The 20,966-nt window shown below is 32.8% G+C and overlaps 1 protein-coding gene, 2 long non-coding RNA genes and 3 other non-coding genes across 9 annotated transcripts; 1 reads left to right on the forward strand and 5 right to left on the reverse strand.

The window, feature by feature from the left end:
• Positions 1-46: 46 nt before the first annotated feature.
• Positions 47-16,561, reverse strand: LOC136229249 (uncharacterized). 3 transcript variants are annotated; one of them, XR_010689020.1, is made up of 3 exons: positions 16,351-16,561; positions 14,987-15,137; positions 47-950 (listed from the first exon to the last, which is right to left on the reverse strand). It is a non-coding gene; the product is annotated as an uncharacterized lncRNA (long non-coding RNA). The 3 variants fall into 3 exon arrangements; XR_010689021.1 differs by lacking the exon at positions 47-950 and adding an exon at positions 10,763-10,937 and having other exon boundaries at positions 16,351-16,558; XR_010689019.1 differs by lacking the exons at positions 14,987-15,137; positions 16,351-16,561 and adding an exon at positions 3,560-3,812.
• On the reverse strand, positions 3,652-3,754 carry LOC136231402 (U6 spliceosomal RNA). Its single transcript, XR_010689794.1, has one exon. It is a non-coding gene; the product is annotated as a U6 spliceosomal RNA (small nuclear RNA).
• On the forward strand, positions 10,666-13,209 carry LOC136229248 (11S globulin seed storage protein 1-like). Its single transcript, XM_066017904.1, has 4 exons — positions 10,666-10,954; positions 11,452-11,654; positions 11,955-12,350; positions 12,698-13,209. Exons 1-4 carry the CDS (start codon positions 10,666-10,668, stop codon positions 13,088-13,090), a joined length of 1,281 nt encoding a protein of 426 aa, XP_065873976.1. The 3' UTR covers positions 13,091-13,209.
• LOC136231406 (U6 spliceosomal RNA) lies at positions 16,443-16,545 on the reverse strand. The gene has a single exon (XR_010689798.1). It is a non-coding gene; the product is annotated as a U6 spliceosomal RNA (small nuclear RNA).
• A 396-nt stretch (positions 16,562-16,957) lies between the features above and the next one.
• Positions 16,958-20,733, reverse strand: LOC136229250 (uncharacterized). 2 transcript variants are annotated; one of them, XR_010689023.1, is made up of 3 exons: positions 20,503-20,723; positions 18,637-18,787; positions 16,958-17,815 (listed from the first exon to the last, which is right to left on the reverse strand). It is a non-coding gene; the product is annotated as an uncharacterized lncRNA (long non-coding RNA). The 2 variants fall into 2 exon arrangements; XR_010689022.1 differs by lacking the exon at positions 18,637-18,787 and having other exon boundaries at positions 20,503-20,733.
• Positions 20,592-20,694, reverse strand: LOC136231403 (U6 spliceosomal RNA). The gene has a single exon (XR_010689795.1). It is a non-coding gene; the product is annotated as a U6 spliceosomal RNA (small nuclear RNA).
• Positions 20,734-20,966: the final 233 nt, after the last annotated feature.

Raw genomic sequence — 20,966 nt, forward strand, 5'->3', positions numbered from 1 at the left:
ATGTTGACATCTAACTAATTTAACAAGCAAGAGACTTGATGCGACAAAAGATAAATAATTTGGAATCCAATGTATAAAATGAAAGATGAGAGATCCAATCCATCAAAATCCGACTCAAAATGCTTCTTGCCATTAGTATCCTACCAAATGTTTAATGGTGACAAATAATCTCTTGAAAGCAATAGTTAGATTTTATTAGATGTAAATTTTCTTTCACTCGTAGATCAACGAATCAAGTTGCTCATGCTTTCGCAAGTCACAATATAATGGATAGTTCCATATGATACCTGGTGCAAAGAAAATCTCTTAATTTCAACTATTAAAGTAAAACTTTGTATCAGATTAAAGGCAAAGAACTAAAGAACATCTTATTCTTCTCCGGTGCCAACGGCAGGCCTAACCAAATGACTTAAGTCTAATAACTGAAGCAAGAAGACAATGGAATTGGTGTGGCAAAGTGGTGCAAATTCCTCAAAGGTATAAAATACGAAATCAAAAGCCTACGCCAAATCCCCTTGTGGCGCTGAGACTTCCCTAAGCCCTCGGCTAGCCAACCGATACCGAAGGGGTCTATCCCCTTATACATGTCCCATCAATGCGTTGATCCATGATGGAAGGTCCCTTGTATATGAAATCTCGTCCTAGAAGGGACACACACTATGAGCTATCTCGGTGTCCATAGGGTTCATCCCTATGGACACATCCGCCTCTCTTCACGAAGGTCGAATGCCCGGCTCTCCTAATCACTAGACTAGGGTGGATTGCTGAAGATAGTACCGACTAACCAGGGGTGGCGGAGATCCAATGCCAGAGAGTCCCTATAGTGTTATACCAACTCGGCCTCCACGGTCAACGGGTGTTGATATGTTCCATTCGCCACTCCATATCGAAGCCTCTTTGTAGCCTTGCCTATACTTGAGGTTGACTTTGCCTATGGCACACACTGCAGACTGCAATAATATAAATAATGAAACCAGTTTCCAAAATCAGTTTATAAGAACCCAAAAGAAACGAATAGAATCAGGGAAATAGAAAATACAAAATGCAGAGTCCATGGGCGCAGAACTAATTAAATTTGCAGATTAACCCAGAAATGAAGATTGCCAGACAAGTCCAATAAGATGATCCAAACAATGAAATCAAATCATAATCCTAAAATGAAACTTCCAAAAACAAAACACAGAATATTGTAATGAAATTGCAGGGCCTTTGTTAATAATTTAATGAGTTCATCAATTGAAATATACATTCCACTTACGAGAGCAATTACGAGAATATGATAATAATTTTACTATGTAAACAAATATGCACATGAATTATTAATCCACAAATTAGAACCTCTTATTAGATAAACCTGATATACAAATGGTTGGAATCCTTCAACTAATTCCTCCCAAATGTTGCCAGCTTATTTCATCTTATTTGTTTGTAGAACAGGAAATCTCATCAATCCGTACTGTTTATTCGTATGTCTGGAGAGAATCAAACTCTAAATAGATTTGGACATGCACTTCACATCAATTTTTGTTGGTACCGATATTTAGTTAATGAGGAACCTATTCTCTTTGGAACATCAATAAAGAACATTCTACTAGTCATTGGCAGACATGGTTCCTACTACTCTTTCATCAAGCTACTAGGTGTGGTTATTCCCTTTGAATTTGTAAGGTTGATTCTTATTAAGCTGTAGATGATGAATATGATAGCTATGATATCCGTAGACTGCACTGTAGTAATATAATTTATCAAACCAGTTTCTTAATTATATCCATTTCCAAAATCGGCACGAGGGTTACATTCAGCTTGGGAATTTCTGTCTTGAGCTGACAGTCTTCTTGTTACGGAAAGAGAAGCAAAGGATTGCCATAGCAAGGTCCAAGGGCATTAATCAGAGATCGGAAGATACGTTTACTTGATGAAGCCACGAGTGCATTAGAAGCGGAGTCTGAAAGAATAGTGCAAGAAGCATTAGATAGAGTTCACAAGGATGGACAACAATTATCGTTGCTCATCCCCTGTCTACGATTCTGGGAGCGGATGTAACAGTTGTTTGTTCTTGAATCAACAAAAGTGATTGAATCAGGTTCCCACAATGAGCTGATCTAAATGGCTATTGAAGAAGGCGGAGCATATAGCAAAATGATGCAATTACAATAATCAGCTGCACAAAAAGAAGTCTTCTACTACTCAACCGAACAACAAATGATTCAATTTCCGCAAAATGTTAGCTTAGGTCAAGTTATCAAATTAGTCCAGAGTATGATTTTAGCCCTATTTTTTTCCATTAGTATGTCACAATAAGTCTAAATAAAGTTCAAAAAGCACAAAGTGAAGGAACAGCATGTGAAGCTATCATTAACCACAAGACTATCACAGCATTTTCACTGCGTAACAGGTTGTTGAGGTTCTTTTGACAAAAATACAAAAGTCCTAAGCAGAAACTATAAACCAATCACGGCTTTCTAGTTTTGGTCTGTTAAGGTCTCAGTTTAAGGACACAGCCTCTGTTGCTTTTAACATTTTGGTATTACAGGAGACTAATGGCTCATGGAGACTGAAGCTCAGTGCCTTTTTCAGGTATTTTTCATGTTGATGAGCACATGTAAAAGCATTGCAGATGCAGGAAGCATGAGTTCTGATTAAGCTAAAGGCAGCGATACTATCAGATCAGTTTTAGCAAAATTGATCCTAATGATCTATATGGGATCAAAGCTCAATTAAAGACAACATAGAACTAAAGAACATCTTGTTCTGCAAATGATCTTCAAGGAATTGAGTCTAAAAACTGAAGCAAGAAAGACCATGGCATTTGTCGGACAAACTGGTTCAGGAATAACAACCATAATTGCCTGATTAAAAGATTTTGCAATCCTCAAAGTGGATAGGTTCTAATAGACAAATACGAAATCAAAAGCTAAAACTTGAAAAGGTTGAGATCACATGTAGCATTAGTTAGTCAAGAACCTACTCTTTTTACAAGAATAAGCCAGAACATTGTGCAAAGAGGATGTACAGAAGTTGAAATAAGAGAAGCTGCTATTTCTAGCCAAGTATCAATTGATCATTTCACTTTAAAAAATCATACTATCATTGGTTTCTGATAATATTTTCTGTTTGTGTGTATACTTCAGAAATCAATTTCATTAACATTAAGTCAAAGGCTATCAAAATGATCACATTCTGATCTATCAGCCTACTGCTCTCTTATTAAGCTACAAGGAGGCTATTCCCCCTCAACTGAAGCTTCTATATGAGCATACAGACAGATGATGACACAGTTATAAAGACAGATGTAGGCTTTAGTAATATAAGTAATCAAGCAGTTCTTAAATTAAATCCATGGTTTCAGAATGCCACAAATATATATTTCCATATCCATATATATTTTAGCTACAAGTTTCACCAGTTCCAGAATACTAACAAGTGAAGATTAAGTTACTACAATGGCAATAATTTCTTATTCGTGGAATCGAACAACCCTTAAAATCAAAGGAATGCAAGAACGAGCGGAACGCCAATTTAAAAAGAATTTTGTAGGGATTTGCAAATAGCAACTGACCTTTTCATGAAGAATCCATTGACAGTTGTTGATGTAGAACTAGATTGAAGCAGAGAAACAAAAATTAGGGTTTAGGGAAAAATGAATATGAAAAAAATTTGGACCATTTCTCGATTTATGCGTGTCATCCTTGCGCAGGGGCCATGCTAATCTTCTCTGTATCGTTCCAATTTTATCGGATGTCCCCGAAGGGACGACAGGTAGATGTGATCATCGACTTACAAACTTGCAATGTGGGATTTGGATTTTGGTCTCCTAGCATTGGGCTTCTGAAAGCCTCTTTATTTTATATCTTAAGTTAGGAAATCTGAATGTTTTATTGTTTTGGGCTTCTTCAGTGAGGGGTTTATGTGTGTTTATGTATATATTTAGATATCCCAATTTAAAAATTCTAAACTCCAATTTATAAATCTTAAACCTTAGACAATATATTCTAAATCCATAATTTATAAACTCCAAATCTTAAAATATAGATTAAAAGTAATGATTTTATCAATTTGATATAATTGTATAGTTTTTCAAATATATTTATATGCAAATTTCTCTATTTTTGGATGCGTTCCTATTTTTGGATGTGTTCCTTTTGAGGAATTAACATTAAACATCTGTTTTACAATTAATATAGTCGGATTTATGCTACATCAATTCATAATAAGTTGACCTAATGACGATTCTGCTCTCCACCTCGCTTCCCATTGCGCCGCTTGGTTTCTCTCCGGAACCACCAGATAGGGGTGGTGTGTTCCCACCGTTAAATGGTAATTCTTCGAAAACATACAGAAACAATGTTGGTAAAGAAAAGTAAATGGAGGAAGAGAGTCAAATTGGCATAGAGCCTGAAGGCCTTATTGCTGTCAATTTTGTAGACAATGATCATTTGCAACCGCGTCTTTCTCACAGTCCACCTCAAAGATCAATTGGCTCAACATTGGAAAAACACTCTTATTGTGAAATTCACGGGTCAACTCCCTCTTGACTGTATATGGTATCTACTCCATCAAGGTTGTCAGGAAAAGTGCTAAAATAGAATGTGAAATATGTTCTAAAGAGAGACAAAAGTATATTTTTATAGGGGTCTCAATGAGTGAAATTACCTTACTATCCCTGGTAAGGCGGTAGCCGAAGGTTGCTAAAAGGACAGAAGACTTTCTTGATTCATAGAGGATTTGACATTCTCAAGAATCTCAGACTCATTTGGGCTTGGGTCATTAATTTAGAGGATCTGTAACAACTTATATATGACAAACTTAATTATTGACATTTGACATTTGTTTCTAAATGTGTAATGTTAACATTTTAGAGATAATTGATATTTGTAAAATCAGATGAGAAATTCTGAGTTTAGTGAATTGAGCTCCTGATCATTATGATATTAGTGGATTGAGCTCCTAATCTTTCAATTCAACATGATCTTTTATTTTTAGTCATATTGAATTCTAATGATTTCAAAATTAGCTTTGAACATAAACCTCGATTTATATGACATTGTTCATTTCATCTACGTCAAAAATGTACATTTTTAACTGTTCTAAAATTATTTTATACGTATAATGTGACTATAGAATAATTGTGAAAATCGTCTTGCGAATCGTAAAAAAAAAAAAACTACAATTTGTGACAAATAAAATGAAATACACTCTTTTAACTGAATCTGATATCCAACTAATTGAGCAAGCACAAAAAGAATAAAAGATATGGGATATGATAAAATTCATAAAATCATCCAATAAGAAGCATAATCTAGGAATTGAATGGAATCAGGGAAATACAAAATACAAAATGCAGAGTCCATTGGCCCAAAAGTAATTAAATTTGCAGATTAACAAATGAAGCTTATCCATGGATTGCTAGACAAGTCCAATATGATCCATTAGATAGAAGAACGAAATCAAAAGATTCAATCGTTCTATTGATTTTATTGGACGAAAGGATAATACTGCGTATCCACTAACCAAAAGGTTAAACTGAGATCAAATTGAAAAACATCGAAAGGAATGAGATTGAAGTCCATTAAAATTGAAGGCGGTATGTGAAGGAAAACCCTATTGAAGATCCTAAAATCTAGGTTCAAAGGGACAACCCAATTGCATAAACCTCGTGCGGTTGGGAGTTAAACCAAGTACATTCCTATGATATAAAGAGTGATATAAAAATGGAAAAAGGTTAAGCTATGCTTTTAATGAAACATTATGTGTCAATATTCTGAGACTAATAAGGCTTAGTTCTCTGAAACTCTTGCAGAGCCAGGATATGTTCATGACCATGACGAATATAACCAGGAGAATCAATACTGTGTTATATTGGTATTTATGTGAAGTATATCATCATCTATCTAAACAACAGAATAATTCAAGGACATCTTATTTACTAATCAGCCAGTAAAGTAAATAAACTTTTACAAGGGAATGTTCAAGGTTGTTACCTACCTATTTTATGTAGATATCGACTGTAAAAAGTTATCATTACCTCGATTTTTTTTTTTTTTTTGCTTTTCCAATTTCATTCATATGGGGGGATTGTTGGAAATTTTGTTAAAATAACAATTTTGGTTTAATATTTTTTTATCAACTCGAAGGTTAAATATATAAGAGATAAATAGATTTTAGAATAACTTGAAATACATCAACGTGTTATATGGCATGAAATCTTTTTAAAGGTATATTATAAGCTCAAAACGGACAAGTGATGATAGAGAAATTGATGCTCAAAGTGAACTACTTAACGGTTTTAAGAGGATAAAAGGAAATTAAATTTCAGCATCCCGTATAGAAAAGAAATGAGAATTTCCACTTGTTTATAGGTAAAAATGGCTTTTACAATCCTTTAACCAATTACTAGAGGAAAAAGTCTCTTATGTGCATGGGATGTGCAATTGAAACACTACTGGATTAGAGATGCACCCGTACAACGTGGGTGACACGAATTTCATGCTAAAATGTGGGACCTTGGATCGGCCTACTTTTGTTTCAGACATTTTATTTTTTTATCTTCAAAAGACTTTGAGATCATTTCTGTTCAGCTAAATACAAATTAATTATTTAATTAATTTTGATTCCAACAATATGTTCATGAACAGGCCCGTCCCTGAGCCTAGGCAGGAGGAGCATCTGCCCAGGGTCCAGGGATGAGAGAGGGTGCAATTATAGTAATGTATAGTATTAAGAGTACGTTTGGTAAGAGGTAATGGGCTTTGTAATGGAATGCGCATTACATTAAAAGCTCATTACTATGTTTGGATGTCTTTTATAGTTTTATTGGAATGTAATGGGAATTCCATGACTTCAATTTTCTTCAATAAGTTTTGTAATGAGCCAAAGAAATCAATAGGAATTCCCATTACATTCCAATATGTATTCTTAATTCCTTCAATCTAACATTTTCATTTCCTCCATTTTTTACATCACATTATTATTAATTTTTTATTATTACTATTATTATATATATTTATAAGAGTAAATAGAAATTTATGATTATACATAGCAAAACAAACATGATAATTAGGGTGTACATCGGTTCGGTTTAAACCGCATACCGAACCGAGTGAATTCGTTTTATTGGTTCGGTTTTTTTAATAATTCGGTTCGGCATCGGTTTTAATTTTAAGTTTATTTCGGTATTCGGTTCGATTCGGTTCGGTTTGACAAAAAATGTAAAAAAACTGAACCGCACCGAATTACACATATTTTACATTTATATATATATATATATATATATATATATATATATATATATATATATATATATTGATTATACAAGTTTAATTTTTTTTATTATTGTTGAGATAACAACCCAATATAGATATATTTTGGAAATATTTCAATTTTTGTTGTTGTTGAGGTAAATTTAATGAGAAAATATAGTGATTTTTATTTGTTATTTGTTATTTTTAACTTAATTCAGTTTGTTCGGTTTAAACCAAACCGAACCGCATATTTCGATTCGGTTTTAATTCGGTTTTATCTATTATTCGGTTCGGTGTCGGTATGAATTATTTTGATCATTTTGGTATTCGGTTTTTTCGGTTCGGTTCGGTTTTGTACCGATGCACACCCCCTAATGATAATGTAATTACATTACATCAATTGTAAAATTTTACTAACCAAACATGGTAATGTAATGGTTATTCCATTCCATTACATTACAACATTGATTACATTACAATCTTGATTACATTACATTGCATTACAGCGTACCAAACGCACCCTAAGGTGCCGTTTGGTTCGCGGAATAGAATGGAATGGAATAGAATGGTTATTCCAAAGGAATAGAATAGAAAAGAATGGAATAGAAATTCTTAGGAATTACTATTCCTATGTTTGGTTGATGGAATAAGGTAGAATGGAATAGATAATTTTTTTTATTAAGAAGACAATATTATCTTCAAATGTAATTTCTTATTTATTTTAAAATTTTAATTTTTTACTATAAATTGTTCAAATATTTAATATATATTATTTTAAAATATATATAAAAAATAGAAAAATGGGAAACACGAAAGACGAAAAAAACACGAAAAATACATTAAAAACGAAAAAACAATAAGAATATGAAAACGGAAAAATTGTAAAAACACGAAAAAAGAGAGGTAAAAAAACAAAAACAAAAGAAAAAAATGAGATAAAAGTGGCAAAGGGTGAAAACGCGAAAACATATAAACGTGTTAACACAAAAAAAAAAACACACACGCAAAATATGAAAAAACACAAAAAAATGTGCAAACCGTAAAAAACACAAAAACATGAAAAAAGTGGAAAACACGAAAATGTGAAAAAAAATGAAAAACGTGAAAAAAATCGAAAAACACGAAAACATGAAAAAGTGTTAAAACACGAAAAATGCGTTTGTAACGTTTTTTTATGTTTTTCCGTGTTTCCCAAGTTTTCTTGTTTTTTCTGTTTGTTCACGTTTTCGTATTTTTCACGTTTTGTCATGTTATTGTGTTTTATTTTGCATTTTTTCGATTTTTCACGTTTTAGTTTTTCAGTTTTCCCCTTTTTGTTTTTTTTTCGCGTTTTTGTATTTTTCGTATTTTGTTACTTTTTCGTGTTATTCACGTTTTTCCATGTTTTTCGTATTTTTTCATATTTTTTGTTTTTAACGTTTTCGTGTTTTGTTTGCGTTTTTCGCATTTTCATGTTTTTCACATATTGTCACGTTTTTGTGTTTTAGCATTTTTCGTATTTTTTCGCATTTTCATGTTTTTATTTTTCACGTTTTTTAATATTTCGTGTTTTGTCACTTTTTCGCGCTATTCCTATTTTGTGTTTTTCGTGTGTTTGCTTTTTTTTTTTTTGCGTCCTCGTGTTTTTCGCATTTGTTCACGTTTTCATGTTTTTCGCGTATTTTATTTTTTGCATATTCTCGTGTTTGTACCATTTTCACATTTTTCGTGTTTCATATTTTTCGTATTTTTACATTTTTTAACGTTTTCGTCATTTTTCCATTTTTCACGTTTTATATGATATAAATTATGGATTGACCAAAATTTATAAGATTTGGGAAAGTGATTAGAGAGAAAATTGAGGATTTAATGGAGGATAATTTTGTAAATTATAAAAATATAATATTAGGAATAGGCTATTCCTAACCTAAATTGAAGAATAGCTATTCCATGAAATCAAGGAATAGGGATTCCATGGAATAGCTATTCCATAAAAAAAAAATCAACCAAAGGTGGGAATAGCTATTCTTTAGGAATAGGCTATTCTATTCCCCCTCTATTCCGCGAACCAAACGAGCCCTAAGGGTTTTAAACTATACATGATTAAATTTAAAAAAATTGTACTTTGATTAAAAATATTGTCACCAGATTCTATCCAAATTAAACATGGACATCAGTTACCAAATTTTCTAATTTACCTCAAATTCTTTCCAAATTTCCTAATAAAAATATTAAATATCAATTCCCATACAAAAAAACATTTAACCACTGAAGTTATCTTAATTGGTTGGTGGGGGATAATTTAGTTATTAAAACTGATACAGCCTATATCCAGAGAATATCATCCATACCCAAATGAGTAACTAGTTATTAAAAAAAAAAGTCAAGCTAAATTTTCTTGATGCGTATAAATATGTTTCTATTTATTACAATTCTTTTAAATATATTATGGTTTACCAATTATCATGAAACTCTTCCCCCTTATTGAAAACACGTAATATTTTAGAACTATCGTTAATGAAAGTTTGAAAACAGATATTATGAGATAAATAATATAATAAAAACTAAACTTCATGCTGACGTTTCAGTTATAGAACTTCAAACATCAATTGTGTTTAAAATATTTAATGGTTGTTAATATAGTTATTAAAAAAAATAACTTGTTAAACTGCTAACAATTAAGTCTGTCATATAAATTAATAATAACTTTTTTGTCAAAATAATATTTATTGTATTTCTAATAATATTACTAAATAATATAGTTACAAATGACCAATAAAAATGTGAAATAATTTTAATTTATGGACAAATTTGTTTAGAAGTCTGATATGATAGTTAAATAATAATCAAACTAATTTTTTTAAATTTTCAATAACATATAGTTAAAATTAATTTGTTTGAAAATGTTAGCATTAAATTTGATAACGCTCTACCAGACAAGTTTATGGCTATCTTTTACCCTCTGAACTTGTCCAAAAAGCTTGATTACCCTCCTAAATTGCATAAAATGTCCAGTTAGCCCCTTGAACTTGCGTAAAATGTAATCAATTAATCAGTCGGTTGCAAAAAAAAAAAGTAAGTTAAATGTGTTGCATACGTCTGTAAAAAAGTAAAACGATCAAGGTCGGGATATACAGTTTTAATATTAGAGAAGACAAATTTTATAGTTGAGCAAGTAAAAACTTCCTTTTTAATTTATTTTATGAATTATGTAATAACAATCTAAGACGTGTACAATACATATTCAACATTTAACTTACTTTTGTGTAACCGAGTGATTAATTGATTATATTTTACACAAGTTCAGGGACTAACTAAGCATTTTGTGTAATTTTAGAAGACTATCGAGACACTTTGAAAATTTAGGAGGTCAATCAAATTTTTTGGGCAAGTTCAGGGGCAAAATGTGTATTAAGCCCAAGTTTATTGTATAAATACCAACAATATGATGAGTTCCAAAACCATGGCTTATGCTTGTGTATGCTGTCTCTTTTTCCTCTTCCTTAGCTTTGTAGCTATTAGTTGTGAAATAAATTGCCAAGTGATCCCTCATCTTTTTGCGAGGGAACCCGATATCTACATTCCTACTGATGCCGGTTCTACCGAAATCTGGACTTCCTCTTCCAACGAGTTTCAATGTGCCGGTGTACAGGTTGTTCGGTACACCATTAAACCCAATCGCCATGTATTACCACTCTACGTCAATGCCGATGAACTCTGTTACACCGTTCAAGGTTACTTAAATTTACGGGATAAAAGTATCAAAATTTTTTTTAAATGTCAATTTAGTCTCAACATATAAAATAATATTATTTTAATTTTAATTTTTGTGAAATGGTACAATATAGTTCTTGTTAACGGAATTTCGAGCCAAATTGGTACCATTTTACAAATATTCAGGTGACAAATGGATAAATTATATTTTTTATACATCAACTTTAGTGTTTTTACACTTTATATATAGAGTTTAATTGGGTTAATTTCAAATAAATTTTCTGTGGTTTTACGTTTTGGTAGATCGATAATTGTTTTTTTTTTTTTGTTATAAACCGCATTCTCTTGTTTGCAAAATTTCATTTTTTTTATAGATGTTGCCAAATTTGGCAGATAACGACCTCAAAATGAAAATTTTCAAGAATTAAATTTTACCATTAATATTACCCATACTACATGTTGATATTTATTAAATTTCTTTTTAGTTGTTATAAATATTGTATTTATGGATATACAGGTAAGCTTATGTTCGGTTTGATTGTTCCCGAATGCTCTCAAGAATTAGATGGTGAGAAAAATGAGTATGACGAGATTTTTCATCTTGAGAGTGGTGAAGTGTTAGCTTACCGCGGTGGAGAAACTTTTTGGGGCTATAATGATGGAAATGAGACTTGTGTTGTTATTGTTATCTCTCGCACCCCGAATACTGACCCACTCCGAGTAAGAAACAATAACATATAAAATTTATAAATTATAATTAGAATAAATAATTTAAAGAACATATATATAAACAAAGATTCTCAATGTTTTAGAATAATTTTATATGTTGTTTTTGAATTATTTTCTCTATTAAAAACCTTTGGTTTAGTTGATCATGAAATTAATCAATACATTATGTAAAACCCGAACAGATAACAATTCATAGATACGAAGTTTATAAAAAAAAAAATCAAATTTAATTCTTATTTTATTTTTGTTTAACCATATATTTATCGTTTTTGTCTATTTAATATGTTACAGATTTTCTGTTTAGGAGGGCCTCAAAATATATTGGGCGGATTGTCTTTAGAGTTTACCACTAACGCTTTCAACATCAATAATGAGTTGGCTACGAAACTTCAAAGAAAGATTGGTCGTAAGCATAACACCATCTGTGTGACTGAAAGTGAACTTCATTTATCTAATTCTCCAACTACCCAACCGTATCCAAAACAGGACCAACGAGAGCGAAAAGGTTCTTACAATATCAATGATGAGTCTTTCTGCGACATTAACACAAGGATGGTGAAAATCTCTGATCCTTCAAGGGCGGATCTTTTCGTCCCAGAACTTGGGCATTTCACAACAATCGACGTCCACCAACTCTCTATTCATGAGTCGAGTCAACTCAGTATTTCTTACAACCTTCTTTTAAAGGTGAGGAAATTTCTACTATGGTTTTGGACCAAAATGGTCCTGGACTATTCAAGTGTGGCACTTGAGTATATAGTTTAGAACCGATTCACTATTTTTTTTTCATATTTATAATTGCTTAAATAATTACTTTTACCATGTTAATGAACTATTTGATCTAAATGCTTAAACTGATAGATAAAATCCAAGAATAACTTGTATTATTATCTAACAGCTATAATTAATCTCTTTTTTTTTTTGTCAAATTGAAAAATAAAGAGTTTAATAAAAAAGACTAGGGATTCATAATGTTTTTCCTTTAATTATTATAGAGTTGAATCGATTGTAAAATTGTATATGTTAATTTGCAGGATGTTATGAGATTACCTCATTGGGAAAAAAGTTATAGCATATTTTACGTGGTGAAGGGTGAAGGTCATATTCAAATAGTGAGTGACAGTGGAAAAAATGTGTTCGACGACATCATAAAGGAAGGACAACTTCTCTCAGTGCCACATAGCTTTTTAATAGCAGAACAGGCAAAGAGTGACAGATTCGAATATGTTACTTTCAAAACCAACGCCAACCCGATCACCTCTGATCTTTCTGGTCGAAACTCGGTCATTAATTACTTGCCATTGGAAGTTCTTGAAAATGCATTCAATATCAATAAGGAAGAGGCTAAGATGGTGAAGTTTGGAAGGAAAGAGACCTCTTTGGTTAAAACATACCAAAATATATCTGAAGAGGAAATCTTAAATTAAAGTTGAATGTTTAAACTAAAGTTGAATGTTTATTTCGTGTTGCAATAAATAAATTTTCTTGATGTATTATATTTTTGTGAAGAGAAAGGCACATAAGCAAAGTGTCGGATTATCTTAAATTATATTTTCCCAAAATTTAAACACATGATTAAAAATAATTCTGCATTATTAAAGTTTGTTATAACTAAAAAGTTTATATCAAGAAACTCTCTTTTTTTCCATCCACGTTTTGCTTTGTTTTGCTTTTTTATTAATCTACTATGGTAGTTTTCGTAACTTCTTCTTTACTTGTAGTTTTTTTGTTATTTCTCCCTTTATGGACGGTTGTGGTATGTCTCCCTATATGAGTGTTATCGTATTTTCCTTTATGGAAAAATAGAAGAATTTTGTTTATCATCACATAAATATGGCTTATTGAAAGATGTGAAGTCATTCCTGAAAAAAAAGACTATGAAGTTAATTATGGATGGAGAGTGTTTGATGTATCACGGTCTATGATATTGAAGATTTAAATTCAAACTTCTCGATTGTAATTTTTTAATTACTTTTAGAATACTGTAAATATAAAACATGAAAATAAAAATACACTCAAGAATCATGTAAATTACGAATTTAGACTTGATTTTTTATGGTCCTAAACTTTAAAACCGCACATAAAAGTCATGAACTTTGCTTTTACATATATAAAAATCCTCCTACGAAAGTAAACGGCGACAGAATGATTATTGTCGACCTCTAAATGAAAAAGTTTAAGAATTAAAGTTCTTTAGAACAAAATTTCTCATAGAACATCTTTTATTTTCAAAAATTACTATTTCCAGATATTTCTTTCTAAAAGGCATTTTTTTCTCTTTTAACCAAACATATCTAATGGCCTCAAACTAAAAGGTTCAAAAAGGAGGGTTGCGTAGAATATAATTTCTATGGACTTTGTAATGGAAGATTACCTAATATTGGAGTGGACAAAAGTTAAAGGATTTTTATATTGGTAAAAAGCACAATTTAAGAACTTTTATGTCGAATTTTGAAATTCACGGGTCTGGACTGTGTGATATCTACTTCGTCAAGATTGTTAGGAAAAGTGCTAAAATAGAATGTGAAATCTATTCTAAAAAGAGAGAAAATTACATTTTTATAAGGATTTCAAGGAGTGAAAATACCTTGTTGCCCTTGGGTAAAGCAGTGCTGAAGGTCCATGTAAAGAGAGAGGGCTTTCTTGACTCATAGAGGGATGGACCTTCTCTATAATCTCAAATCCATTTGAGTTTGGGTCATTAATTTAGAGAATGGTACCAATTTATATATAATAAACTTAATTGATAACATTTGACAAGTTTTTTTTGTAACTGTTAATAACATTAACACTTAAGAAATAATTGATATTTGTAAAATCTGATGTAGCATTCTGATTTTAGTGAATTGAGCTCTTCGTCATTCAGTTCAACATAATTGAACCCGCGATGACTTGAAAAATCAACTTTGAACATAAACCTCGAATTACATAGTGTTGTTCATTTCATCTTATTCGTTTGTCGAACAGGAAATCTTATCAATCCGTACTGTTTATTCGTATGTCTGGAGAGAATCAAACTCTAGATAGATTTGGACATGCACTTCACATCAATTTTCATTGGTACCGATATTTAGTTAATTAGGAACCTATTCTCTTTGGAACATCAACAAAGAACATTCTACTAGTCATTGGCAGACATGGTTCCTACTACTCTTTCATTAAGCTACAAGGTGGTTATTCCCTTTGAATTTATAAGGTTGATTCTTATTAAGCTGTAGATGATGAATATAATAGCTATGATATCTGTAGACTGCACTGTAGTAATATAATTATCAAACTAGTTTCTTAATTATATCCATTTCCAAAATCGGTATGAGGATTACCTTCATAGCTTGGGGATTTCTGTCTTGAGCTGACAGTCTTCTTGTCACCGAAAGAGAACCAAAGGATTTCCATAGCAAGGGCCAAGGGCATTAATCAGAGATCCAAAGATACTCTTACTTGATGAAGCTACGAGTGCATTAGACGCGGACTCTGAAAGAATAGTGCAACAAGCATTAGATAGAGTTCACAAGGATGGACAACAATTATCGTTGCTCATCGTCTGTCTACAATTCTGGTAGCGGATGTAACAGTTGTTCTTGAATCAAGAAAAGTGATTGAATCCGGTTGCCACAATGAGCTGATCCAAATGGCTAATGAAGAAGGCGGATCATATAGCAAAATGAAGCAATTACAATAATCAGCTGCACAAAAAGAAGTCTTCTACTACTCTCCCTACTACTCAACAGAATAGCAGATGATTCAATGTCCGCAAAATGTTTAGACTCAAGTCAAGTTATCAAATTAGTCCAGTCTATGCTTTTAGCCCTTTGTTTTCCATTAGTATGTCACAATAAGTCTAAATAAAGTTCAAAAAGCATGCGAAGCTATCATTAATCACAGGACTATCACAGCATTTCATTGCAGAACAGGTTGTTGAGGTTATTTTGACAAAAATACAAAGGTCCTAAGCAGAAACTATAAACCAATCACGGCTTTCTAGTTTTGGTCTGTTAGGCTCTCAGTTTAAGGACACAACCTCTGTTGCTTTTAACACTTTGGTATTACAGGAGACTAATGGCTCTTGGAGAGAGAAGTTCAAAGTGCCTTTTTCAGGTATTTTTCCACTTGATGAGCACATGTAAAAGCATCGCAGATGCAGGAAGCATGAGTTCTGATTAAGCTAAAGGCAGCGATACTATCAGATCAGTTTTAGCAAAATTGATCCTAATGATCTATATGGGATCAAAGCTAAATTAAAGACAACATAGAACTAAAGAACATCTTCTTTCTCCAAATGATCTTCAAGGAATTGAATCTAAAAACTGAAGCAAGAAAGACAATGGCATTGGTCGGACAAACTGGTTCAGGAATAACAACCATAATTGCCTGATGAAAGATTTTGCAATCCTCAAAGTTAATAGACAAATACGAAATCAAACAGATGTAGACTTTAGTAAAATAAGTAATCAAGCAGTTCTTAAATTAAGTCCATGGTTTCAGAATGGCACAAATATATATTTCCATATCAATATACATTTAGGTACAAGATTCACCAGTTCCAGAATACTAACAACTGAAGATTAAGCTACTAAAATGGCAATAATAGACACAATCGAACAACCCTTAAAATCAAAGGAATGCAAGAACGAGCGGAACGCCAATTTAAAAAGAATTTTGTAGGGATTTGCAAATAGCAACTGACCTTTTCATGAAGAATCCATTGACAGTTGTTGATGTAGAACTAGATTGAAGCAGAGAAACAAAAATTAGGGTTTAGGGAAAAATGAATATGAAAAAAATTTGGACCATTTCTCGATTTATGCGTGTCATCCTTGCGCAGGGGCCATGCTAATCTTCTCTGTATCGTTCCAATTTTATCGGATGTCCCCAAAGGGACGACAGATACTTGTTAGCTTTCGGTTCTTAAAGACTTATAGAGTAGCACAAACTGGCAATGTGGGATTTGGATTTTGGTCTCTTAGCATTGGGCTTCTGAAAGCCTCTTTATTTGATATCTTAAGTTAGGAAATCTGAAATGTTTTATTGTTTTGGGCTTCTTACCTGAGGGGTTTATGTGTGTTTTCCTTTTGAGGGATTTACATTAACATCATGTTTTATTTTTGTTTTACAATTAATATAGTCGGATTTATGCTACATCAACTAATAACAAGTTGAGCTAATGACGATTCTGCTCTCCATCTCACTTCCCACTACGCCACTTGGGTTCTCTCGGGAACCACCAGATAGGGATGGTATATTCTCTGTCAGGGTTCTGAGTAAGAAAATTAGAGAGAGTAGAAGAGAGAAAACAGAGAAAATGAATAAATTTCATTAAACTTCTGCATAGGAAAACAATATCGCACTCAGCCTCTAAATACGTAAGTAAAAACAAATACTGTAGTTTGTTAGCAGCGGACACAGCTGTAGTAACAAACTCACTACCAAACAAAATAGCTAACAATCTAGAGAGTTTATTCTCTAAGACAGAGTTTAGGGAATTAAAATGGCTACTCAGTGCCAGCAATACAGAAAAAAACACATAAAAATAAGCAACTAACTTAACTAACAAGGCTAATTACTTATTTAGTCCCTGAACTCTTCTAGTACGTGACATTCCCACCGTTAAATTGTTGGAACGAAACATCGGATATATTGCTTTGAGAACGAGAGCGCTAGAATTATAGAAGCTATACAGGAGGGCCCGTGGATAGTTCTTAGGCATTATTTGACAGTGAGGACTTTGTCGCTTGATTTCCGTCCGTCTGCAGCTCATATTAGTTCGACTATGATCTAGGTTCATTTTTCGGGGCTGCCCATGCAATTCTTTGAAAACATCATTATATATGAAGAAGACACCATATACTCTGAGTATATGGGTGAACAGAAATACTTCAGCAAAAAATTTGCTAAAACGAACTCATCACATTTTATTTTTGTCTAAATCGAACTCGTCAAATTTGTTTTTTTTTTCAGTATATATATATGTTATTATAGTGATCTAGAACCGGTGTTGATATGTTCCATGACAGAAGGTCCCCTGTAGTGTTCCTTATACCAACTCGGCCTCCATGGTCAACCGGCATTGATATGTTCCATTCACCACTCCATAGCGAAGACTCCTTGTAGCCTTGCCTGAGGTTGAGTTTGCGTATGGCACACACTGCAGACTGCAATAATATAAATTATGAAACCAGTTTCCAAAATCAGTTTATAAGAACCCACGAAACGAATCGAATCAGGGAAATAGAAAATACAAAATGCAGAGTCCATTGGCGCAGAACTAATTAAATTTGCAGATTAACCCAGAAATGAAGCTTATCCATGGATTGCCAGACAAGTCCAATATGATCCAAACAATGAAATCAAATCATAATCCTAAAATGTAATTTTCAAAAACAAAACAGAGAATATTGTAATGAAATTGCAGGACCTTTGTTAATAATTTAATGAGTTCATCAATTGAAATATAGATTCCACTTTCGAGAGCAATTACGAGAATATGATAATAATTTTACTATGTCAACATATATGCACATGAATTATTAATCCACAAAATTAGAACATCTGAATAGATAAACCTGAGATACAAATGGTTGGAATCCTTCAACTAATTCCTCCCAAATGTTGACAGCTTATTTCATCTTATTCGTTTGTAGAACAGGAAATCTCATCAATCCGTACTGTTTATTCGTATGCCTGGAGAGAATCAAACTCTAGATAGATTTGGACATGCACTTTACATCAATTTTCGTTGGTACCTATAGTTAGTTAACAGGAATCTATTCTCTTTGGAACATCAATAAAGAATATTCTACTAGCCATTGGCAGACATGGTTCCTACTACCCTTTAAATTTGTAAAGTTGATTCTTATTAAGCTCTAGATGATGAATACTATAGCTATGATATATGTAGACTGCACTGTAGTAATATAATTTGTCAAACCAGTTTCTTAATTATATCCATTTCCAAAATCGGTATGAGGATTACCTTCATAGCTTGGGGATTTCTGTCTTGAACTGACAGTCTTCTTGTTACGGAAAGAGAAGCAAAGGATTGCCATAGCAAGGCCCAAGGGCATTAATCAGAGATCCGAAGATACTCTTACTTGATGAAACTACGAGTGCATTAGACGCGGAGTCTGAAAGAATAGTGCAACAAGCATCAGATAGAGTTCACAAGGATGAACAACAATTATTGTTGCTCATCGTCTGTCTACTATTCTGGGAGCAGATGTAACAGTTGTTCTTGAATCAAGAAAAGTGATTGAATCAGGTTCCCACAATGAGCTGATCCCAAGGGCTAATGAAGAAGGCGGAGCATATAGCAAAATGGTGCAATTACAATGATCAGCTGCACAAGAAGAAGTCTTCTACTCTCCCTACTACTCAATCGAACAACAAATGATTCAATTTCCGCAAAATGTTAGCCTCAGATCAAGTTATCAGATTAGTCCAGTCTATGCTTTTAGCCCTTTGTTTTCCATTAGTATGTCACAATAAGTCTAAATAAATTTCAAAAAGCACAAAGTGAAGGAAGCGAACTAACATGTGAAGCTATCATTCACCACAGGACTATCACAGCAGTTTCACTGCAGAACAGGTTGTTGAGGTTCTTTTGACAAAAGTACAAAGGTCCTAAGCAGAAACTATAAAGCAATCATTCTAGTTTTGGTATGTTAAGCTCTCAGTTTACGGACATAGCCTCTGTTGCTTTTAACATTTTGATATTACAGAAGACTAATGGCTCATGGAGAGAGAAGTTCAAAGTGCCTTTTTTAGGTATCTTTACACTTGATAAGCACATGTAAAAGCATTGCAGATGCAGCAAGCATGAGTTCTGATAAAGGCAGTGATTCTATCAGATCAATTTTAGCTAAATTGATCCTAATGATCAAAGCTAAATTAAAGACAACATAGAACTAAAGAACATCTTCTCCAAATGATCTTCAAGGAATTAGGTTTAAAAACTGAAGCAAGAAAGCCAATGGCATTGGTCGGACAAAGTGGTTTAGGAACATCAACCATAATTGCCCCTGATTGAAGGATTTTGCAATCCTCAAAGTGGATAGGTTCTAATAGACAGATACGAAATCAAAAGCTAAAACTTGAAAAGGTTGAGATCACATGTAGCATTACTTAGTCAAGAACCTACTCTTTTTGCATGAACAAGCCATAACATTGTGCAAAGAGGATGAAGAGAAGCTGAAATAATAAGAGAAGCTGCTCTTCTAGCCAATGCCCTTCCTAAGGTATCAATTGATCATTTCACTTAAAAAAAAAGTCACACTATCATTGGTTTCTCCTAATATTTTCTGTTTGAGTGTGCACTTCAGAAATCGATTTCAATACGAGTAAGCCAAAGGCTATCAAAACAAACAACAGGCAGATACAATATCAGTTACAAAGAATGAAAAGGTTGTCAAAAAAGGATCACATTCTGATCTATCAGCCTACTTCTCTCTTATTAAGCTACAAGGAGGCTATTCCCCCTAAACTGAAGCTTCCGTATATGAGCATATACAATGTGACCACTTGAGAAGATCATAAAAATGATGACACGGTTATAAAGATGATGACACAGTTATAAAGACAGATGTAGGCTTTAGTAATATAAGTAATCAATCAGTTCTTAAATTAAGTCCATGGTTTCAGAATGGCACAAATATATATTTCCATATCAATATACATTTAGGTACAAGATTCACCAGTTCCAGAATACTAAAAACTGAAGATTAAGCTACTACAACGGCAATAATAGACATAATCGAACAACCCTTAAAATCAAAAGAATCCAAGAACGAGCGGAACGCCAATTTAAAAAGAATTTTGTAGGGATTTGCAAATAGCAACTGACCTTTTCATGAAGAATCCATTGGCAGTTGTTGACGTAGAGCTAAATTGAAGCAGAGAAACAAATTAGGGTTTGGCAGAAACGAACCGAAAAAAAATTTGGACCATTTCTCGATTTATGCGTGTCATCCTTGCGCAGGGGCCATGCTAATCTTCTCTGTATCGTTCCAATTTTATCGGATGTCCCCGAAGGGACGAGAGATACCTGTTATCTTCGGCTTAATAAAGACTTGTAGAGGAGCACAAACTGGCAATGTGGGATTTCGATATTGGTCTCGAAACATTGGGCTTCTCAAAGCCTCTTTGTTTTATATCTTAAGTTAGGAAATCTGAATGTATTATTGTTTTGGGCTTCTTACTTGAGTGGTTTATGTGTGTTTATGTATATATTTATAGATTCCTTTTGAGGAATTTACATTAAACATCATGTTTTATTTTTGTTTTACAATTAATATAGTCGGATTTATG

The sequence above is a fragment of the Euphorbia lathyris genome, chromosome 5, assembly GCF_963576675.1.
Source record: "Euphorbia lathyris chromosome 5, ddEupLath1.1, whole genome shotgun sequence".
Lineage (NCBI taxonomy): Eukaryota > Viridiplantae > Streptophyta > Magnoliopsida > Malpighiales > Euphorbiaceae > Euphorbia > Euphorbia lathyris.

Excerpts from the sequence above, each read along its gene's own strand:
- LOC136229248 (XM_066017904.1), top strand. The coding sequence starts at position 10,666 with ATGATGAGTTCCAAAACCATGGCTTATGCTTGTGTATGCTGTCTCTTT. Across the intron at positions 10,955-11,451 it reads ACTCTGTTACACCGTTCAAG|GTAAGCTTATGTTCGGTTTG; the intron begins GTTACTTAAATT and ends ATGGATATACAG. Across the intron at positions 11,655-11,954 it reads CGAATACTGACCCACTCCGA|ATTTTCTGTTTAGGAGGGCC; the intron begins GTAAGAAACAAT and ends AATATGTTACAG.